Genomic DNA, 8,283 nt, shown 5'->3' on the forward strand with positions numbered 1-8,283 from the left:
TTTTTCCTGTTTCTGCTTTCTGTTGCTTGTTTCCTGTAGGTTCCACACAGACCAGACACGTACCTGAGGCTCCAGGAGGCCTTGCTCTCTACAACTTCTCCAGACTGCTGCTCCTCATCAGCCTGGTGTGAGTTATGGTGTAACTCGTATATTTTCATCACTCCCTGCTTGGCAAATCACTCCTCTGTCACACTGTCCTGATTCATGGTTTTTGTAATTTCCTGTTGTTTTTAAAGTCAGTCTCCTCATGTGTCATGTCATGTCTTCCTACTTTTGCCTTTTTCTTGCCTTTTTCCCCCGGTAGTATTAATTCAAGGTACTTGAAATTTTTTTTTCTTGCTACTTGATACTTTTGCTCCACTACATTTCAAAGGGAAATATTGTTCTTCTTAAATTGCAGGGTTTTTGCGCTCCCTGCCCCCAGAAGTTAGCATGTCAAATGATATCAGGATAATCACTGTAGCTTTAAAAGTCAACCTCTTAAAGACGGAAATGTCGGCCAACAATTAATGTGATATAAAAAAAAATGACATATGGGTTATGTATAGAACTTGATCACATCGTGATTAATGCGTTAATGCTGACAGCCCTAGTTTTTACAATTTCAACACATTTTATACAATTTCATGGTGTCATCCAAGGACGTAAGTTTGTTTTAACAAGGGTTGGGGGCACATATGAAATTGGGGGGGTTTGGGGTTCCTCTGCCAGAAAATTTTGAGCATCAAACACTTGGTTTCCTGCATTCTGCTGAATTTTTATGCATCGATTTGTGTCTTTTCTGCATCAATTGATGGCGTAAATATCTTGCCAAAATAAAAGTCCTTTGTTACTTCTGTGTTTTTAGTAGGGGGGCGAAGACACATTTTCTAAATAATAAAGGAGATATATACCGATGGCCTCATCCACTAGGGAGTATTTTCTTCCTTTCTTCCTTTGTTTTTGTGCTGTTGCAGTCTGTTGTAATTTACCTGTTTTTCTCTGTTCTTCAATTGCACCCCCGTAGGATCTGTATAAGGTATTTTCATTTCTGCCGTGGCCCTGATTAATTTCAGAGACAAATTAGCCGAGGCTCTGTTTTACAGTCTCTCTGTGTTTTCTCTCCTCTCTGTCTCTCTCTCTGTAGTCTGATCCTGGTGGTGGTTCTTAATGTGATGTTGTTCTACAAGCTGTGGATGCTGGAGTACACCACACAGAGTCTCACTGCAGCGCAGGAACTGAGACCACAAGAAAGGTAATTCCATGTGTGGACATGGAGAAAGGGATCGTGGGGTTGGGACTTGGTCAGATTGAGTCAGTTTCTTATTCAACAATTTGCCCGGTCCACCTTTGAGGTGAACACTGCTTTAGAAGAGCGGGAAGTTTGTATGTGTGCCGTATTTTAACGCCATCTGTGTGACTGCGTCTCATCAGCAGACCTCCCCAGACCCAGCTGGAATGGGTACAGCTCATGGACTCCCAGCAGCGTTACCATGACGATGAGCTCCAGAAGTGGAAAGACATAATCAAATCATCAGTGCTGCTGCTTGATAAGGTGAGAAAGAAGGTTATACACAAATTATGTACTTAAGAGAACCTCAAAATACTTCAAAAAACAGCAAAAGCTGTAGTTTGACAACATCTAGTGTTTAAAAGACTCAAATAGTCGAGTAAATTTGATGAGCAAGAGAAAAAATCAAACTGTTAATGTAGAAGACACCTGATCACACTAATAGAAGCAAGTTATTTCACCGTTTCTCCATCAAAGCTTCAGTGTTTAGACACACTAAATCTTCTGGGGAACAAAACCTCTTCAAATGTACTAATTACTTCATACTGAGGATTACTGTGCATGCATTCCCAAAATCAGGAGCCCTAGGTTAACATGGAAGTTTGTGCTAAACCTAAATCACGAACTGAAGCTAACCACTACGATTCGTGGACACTGGCGGGTTTGTGTTGTAACGTGCAAATGTAGTCAGTGTCATTTATTGAGTCAGTTTCAACTTTTGCAATAACCTGTTGATTTGGCCGCCTCAGCATGGTTAAACTGTGCCAAAAAAATAATTGGCACTGACTTGCAAAACCTTGATGATGTCTAACAAGTCAGAGTCACTCAAAAGGCAAAGGTCGTTTTAGCAGATCCAAATCCCGCTCTCCATGCAGAGTTTTGACCTCTGCCATCAGGGAGGAGGTACACATTCACTGAGAGGCAAAATCAAACGGATATCTTAGATTATTCGTTCCTCAGCAGTTGGGTTTTTAAACAAGCTTTAGGCCCTGATGTCTTTGTAATGAATAATTAATGATGAACCTTAAATGTTTCATACTCACTTCAACTTTGATGACATCTACCTTATGTTGTGCATTTATGCCTCTATTTATTTCTTTATTATGGTTTGAATTGGTTTAGTTGACTACTGTTGCAAACCAAATGCCCCTCAGGGACAGTAAAGACTTTCTAATCTCATCAATCTGTAACAAAATGTACCATCACTGAATGGTTGGACAGAGTTGTCTCACCTTTGAGGTGGCACAAGAGGTTTTAACAGCACCGAAAAGTTGTCCGAGTAACTGGACAGCCAGGAGGACAGGACCACGGGTTGGACAGGTGTGATGTTTTGACAGCCTGTTAATGCATGAACCACTGCAGGAGTTTTAAAAAGCAGCTGATAGCAGTCAATGGTATTAGAGCAGTCCGCAAACTCAGAAGACAGTCACATTCAGTTGTGTGTGTGTGACGGGGACATGATGAGAGGACGCGCTGGACGCTGTTTGAGTTCAGGTGTAGTGAGTTTCCAGCTCGGTTCTGCTGAAAGAATAAACTGATATCTGATGTTCGATTCCTTCCAACAAAAAGCAGAACGACATGTAAATCTGCAGAGATCACAACAGAGCCGTTACTCAGGGACTGCTCTGTAGCTGCTGCTTCCTGACATTTTGGGGAATGTTCCTCTCTATAGTTCCACTTTACCTCAAACAGAACATTATTTTTGTACAATTCAAGTTAACATAATATAAAGATGAAATGAAAATCAATTTTGCTCTTAAAAATGACTTTCTATATATATTTATTTATACTTTTTTCTTTTTCCTTTTTTTACATTAATCTTGTATTTATGTTTGTTCAATTTCTGTTAATTTTCCTGTAACTTTTAACTTCTTTCCACATTTTTGAACAAAATCTAGCCGATTGGCTTAGGTTTCAAAGGGTTAAAACATTTTATCACTGGCGTTCTTGTACATTATCTGACTTATTTCTCCTCCACATTTTCCTCCAGCTGAGAGACTCCCTTCTAAATCTCCATAAAAGCATTGGCCTCAGGGACTACGACTCAGAGTCCGAAAAAAGGAGAAACCAATATCACTGATCGATACAATCGAAGCATGCGGACATCATGTGCAATATTCAGCCTATCTTTTCTGAGCCCGCAGAGAGTGTGGCCTTTTAAAGGCAACACTCGCAGTTCAGTCGGAGGGCTTTTTCAACAAAAGCGACCCGTGATTCAAGTGACCTCATCAGCCTGCAGTAGATGAGAGACCGCTAACACACCACAGTGTGTCCTTGCAGGACATCTGTAGCTTTACTTCTGTCTCGTTCATCCACATTCCTCCTTTGCACACAATGTCGCACCACAAACGTTCTTTTTTTTCCTTCTTGTTGCATCCAGACAAAGATCAAACTGACCCAAAGCATGCAACTTTTTCCCGGCTTCTGAGACTTTGCCAAGTGAAAATCCATATTGGAAATATGCATTCACTTTCAGAGGTGCAAAAATACAAATTCTCTATCCCTTTGAGGAACTCCGACAGCTGCTGTATCTCTTCGTTTTTTTTAACTTTGAAACTTGGAAACACGATAAGACTGTAATAAATCCACAGCCTGCAGTATTTCAACCTTTTTTTTTTTTTTTTTTGCTCTACAGAACTACAGAAGGAATGGAAATTTAACGGCGTACATGTGCGTTTGTGGTTGAGTGAGTGTGTTAATGTGTGTGTGTGCAGTTTTTAAGACGTATATGGTAGTCAGGGCTATTTATACCAGGCATATCGGGCAGATCAGGGCTGGTTTCCCTGAGAGCTTATGCCATACTTTTGTGACTTGATGTTTATGTTTTCTATGGCATGAAATACTCTGAACTCTGGCTGCAGCGTCTTTGCTCTGCAGTTTCGAGTTAGTGACATGTCGAAGAGGAGGATCTGATGTGCAAGCAGAGAGAATGTATGGGAAGAAAGCAGGAATGCGTAGTTGAAGGTGGCATAGCTCCAAGTTTCCTAATGTGTTGCCAAGGTAATAAAGAAAATGTTTTGTTCACAGCCAACCATTAATGTCATTCCAGCGCTTTAATGATTTACTCCGACACGTCTCCACTGCTTCATCACTGCCAAGGCTCTCATGTCAACAGTGGTATCCTATTACTTTATTGAAGTCATTTCTGCACATTGCCATGTTAAAGTCCTTTATGTTCTGTGGGCAAACAGTCCAGACACAATGAAGCAGGCTGAATGTCAGATGCAGTGAAATTCAATTTCTGCTTAGTTTCCGCTCTGTATGTTCTGCAGATATCAATCATGTTTTGGTGGTTTTGCAAACATTTCTCAGGGGCAGAGCCGATCTACATCAGATATAATCTCACCGGTTTGAGTTGGAGGTCAGTGGGCCGAGACACGGAGCCACAGTTCATTAGAGCAGTGTTTCTCAAATGGGGGTGTGCGTACCTCAAGGGGTACTTTGGAGTACAGCAGTGGGTACATGAGATTTTTGTAAACTGTAAATTAAGAAAAAATCATGCTACACCTGCATGGATCAATAAACTTTGGTACGGCATCAAATCTGATGTTTGCAGACTGTTCAAATGCCTTCTGAATCACAGGCTACAGCGCACGTCCGTTGACGTCTATACGCAAGAGCAAAAGCGTGCGTCATGCATCTGCGCCACTGTAGTGGTAAGAGCAAAATGTAAACAAATCAAGCCCTTGATACGGCGACATCTATGTGTGTCAAGTCAGAAGAGGAGGAGGAGGAGAATGTGGTCATGGTCATGGCTCAAGAAAAGAACTTGGCTCGCCAAAATTTTGCAGCAAGAGCTCAAAGCAGTCAGTGCCTCATTTCATGCTGCATTGCTATTGGTTGGTTAGTAGACGTAGGTCGTAACATCAGTCACACGGTGCGATGATCATCCTAAATTTGTGACACTGTCAGAATTTTGTCCCAAGCTGTCTTTGATCCTCTCTCACTGTGCACAGTTTTAGAGCCACGACCAAATATGTCGCCACATTTCTTTCACGTTGGTCGTCTTTCCTCTGGGACAGCCGAAAATCTCACAGTGTGTACAGGCTTTACAAGACCGCTCAGGACGGCTTTCATGTTTACACCCATCAGCACATTGATCAGATGATCGTAACCTTTCAGAATGCATGGGATATTGACGAATTTGGGTGCATTAAAAAACAAACCATTCATGAGAAAAGCTTGATATGAGCAGACTTTTAACATTGCAGTGCAGCAGTGCAGCTGCCTAACTACCTACAACACGGGGCTTCAGTTGTCCTCATGAGATGAGCTGTGTCCTCTCTAACTCTCTTGACTTCAGTTTGATTTAAGACTCGGAAACATTTGGCTCTATCTGTTGAGGTTTACCAACCACAGGTGGTTTCTGCCTCTAAGGAATGTTTGTCTAATGAAACGCCACACTGTTTATCCAGTGTTAATACCATTTTCCAGAAAATGTGTCCATGTCCCAGTAGGAAGACTTGGTTTCTGTCAGTGTGTGAAAGAATGTAATTACTCAGTCACTGCCAGTGAAGCAGCTATAAGAGTGTCTGTTGATACTCCCATGAGTAACCTCTGAGTGACCTGTCTGGGATCAGTGCGACAGTGTTCGTCCTGCAGAAACTCTGTGTTAAATTTTTACTGATACTTGTCCAACCTGTCAGAATATTTTCAGCCTCAAGGATCAATGCCGAACTTTTTAAATGTGTGACAAATGTTAGAATTTTAAAGAAAGCAAATGGGAAACATTTTGAAATGTCAATTTGTTGGTGTTACAAGGTTTCTATGCTACATTGTTGCATGCAGAATCTGTTTTGTAATGGATCTGTAATCCTCTAAAATGTCCCATATGAAGACCGATATACCAGGAAAGCATTACACTCCGTCTCACAGTGACGGAAATTTAATTGAGATAATATTTGCACTCAGAGTATAAGTGTCTAAAATACTGTGTGAAAACAGGAAGGACAAAGATTTATGTTTATTTCTATGGTTAAAGAGAGGAGACAACATTTAAAGGCATTAAAGCTTTATTAGTTCAAGGTCGGCACATAAGAGAAATTACCACATATTCAATTTATTTTGACAGAATATAAATAACACATGGGCTTAAAAATGATTGAAGTGCAATTTATTAAATACAGGGGCATTTTTAGGATTTGAAGACACCGGCAACGTTTTTTTTTTGTTGAGTTTTTTTAATTTAAATTTTCCTTTTTTGTAAAATATTTTGTAAATTTTTTCTCTAAAATTTTTACCTTTTTTGTGATTTTTAAGGAAAACATGCCTTCCAAAATCACAGGCCCACCAAAATGAAAATCGCTCAAATGACACAGTTTAGCGCCCCCATAAACTGTAAAAACAAATTATCATTGGATTTGCACATTTTCGACTGTCATTTACCACACCATGTGGGAGGAACGCTTCTTGTATTTTCCCCAAGTCACTCAGGAAGTCTCAAGGAGAAATATTTGTGGTCTAAATCAGGAGGTGTGGTGCTACATTGACCTATTATAAAAAGCCATTTTTCAAAGCGTTGAAATGCTGATGTGGAGTTTATAAAATTTGACTGTCCTCGTTAATGACATCTTCTGTATAATACCACTGAGCTCATGTGGCTCCTCTACTGTATATGAAATGCATGGCTATCTTACAGTATCATCGCTAGCGATAATATCAAACTTCATGCATCTAAAGTAGAGGTTGTATTTTAACGCATGAGTGTGAAAATAGATGATCCTAAACAGTAGACCCGCAAGTTCTGTTCAGCATAGTCAGACTTCAAGCACCGAGTGTCAGTCGCAGCGTGGCCTATATGTGATAGTATAAAGTGAAAAGTCTGTGTTTTGTGCATTAAAAGCTATTAAATGACTATTTTCATGCTGATATTAAAAGAAGGAGGAAGCTGCAATTGATCATTTAAAGGTAACAAGATGTGGATGATTTACTTAAAGTTTCCATGACAATCCCCAAACATGTACCCTCAGGTTCAACACTCAGTTCATTAAAACACATGCAGTATTTTTTTCACCTTGCCTTCATCCAGCTCACTCGTTGGCGTAGTGTTGTGTGCCCCCCTGTTTGTGCTGACCATACATGATCTGTATATATGAATCCAAACTGATTTATACAGATATGATAATGTAACGTATATTGTTGTGTAGATTTATAGTTCATATTATGAGGGCTCAAACTACGCTGGCAGTGGATTGAGGAAGACACAAGTGCTTAGAAGGGAAAAAATAGTCCTGAGAGGTCTGTGAGTCACGACAGGGATGAATAAAAGCGCATAACAATTCATGAAATATCAGTGAATTTGTGTCATTTGTTGGTCGCGCTCTGATTCCTCACTCTGTGCTGAGGATCACTTGGTGAAAAGAGACTCGGACAGTCATTAATAATTGGTCAAGTTTCGCCTTTTCTGTCCATGTTTGATACCATAAGTTTTCATTCACTCTCATTTTTTCATTATCTGATGCCTCTCCACATTGTACAGAGTACAAGTACATATGCATTTCACATTCAAAGCAATATATTGTTGCAGTGGCAAGAGAAGTACTTTTACTTAAGTAAAACTTAATACCACAGTGAAGATATACTCTGTTGCAAGTAAAAGTCCTGCATTCAGAGTTTTAGTTACGTGAAAGTACAGAAGTATTAGCATCAAAATGTAATTAAATTACTAAAAGTAAAAGTAACCATTAGGCAGAATGGCCACTTTCAGAATAACATCAGTTAAATATTGGATTATAATTATTGATGCATTAATGTGTTGTAATATCTTCTGCAGCTGGAGCCCGTCTGCTTCGACAGGTTGTGCGTTCAGAGATGCTCCTTTGCAGACCTCGGCTGAAATGAGTAATTATTTCAGTTGCTGTTGACTTTCTGTCAGCTCGAGTCAGTCTGGCTTTTCTCCTCTGACCTCTGGCATCAGTGAGGCATTTTTGCTCACTGGATATTTTCTCTTTTTTGGATCATTCTCTGTAAAATCCTAGAGATGGTCGTGAGTGAATATCCGAGTAGATCAGCAG

At 40.1% G+C, this 8,283-nt stretch overlaps 1 protein-coding gene across 15 annotated transcripts in view; it reads left to right on the forward strand.

Annotated features, from left to right (window-relative positions):
- The window catches only part of LOC121952800 (protein Aster-B), a 44,082-nt gene extending 36,525 nt beyond the window's left edge, over positions 1 to 7,557 (forward strand). For 12 of the 15 annotated variants that reach the window (XM_088088535.1, XM_088088524.1, XM_088088525.1 and 9 more), the window contains 4 exons: positions 40 to 127; positions 1,127 to 1,234; positions 1,414 to 1,534; positions 3,261 to 7,557. In XM_088088535.1, the coding sequence (XP_087944661.1) occupies positions 40 to 127; positions 1,127 to 1,234; positions 1,414 to 1,534; positions 3,261 to 3,350 (407 nt within the window). In that variant the 3' untranslated portion in view covers positions 3,351 to 7,557. The remainder of the gene's footprint in view (positions 1 to 39; positions 128 to 1,126; positions 1,235 to 1,413; positions 1,535 to 3,260) is intronic. The other 3 variants (XM_088088526.1, XM_042499632.2, XM_042499637.2) reach the window with 1 other exon arrangement.
- The last annotated feature ends 726 nt before the right edge of the window (positions 7,558 to 8,283 follow it).

This window comes from Plectropomus leopardus, chromosome 15, assembly GCF_026936395.1.
Source record: "Plectropomus leopardus strain MGB_pleo_1.0 chromosome 15, ASM2693639v1, whole genome shotgun sequence".
NCBI lineage: Eukaryota > Metazoa > Chordata > Actinopteri > Perciformes > Serranidae > Plectropomus > Plectropomus leopardus.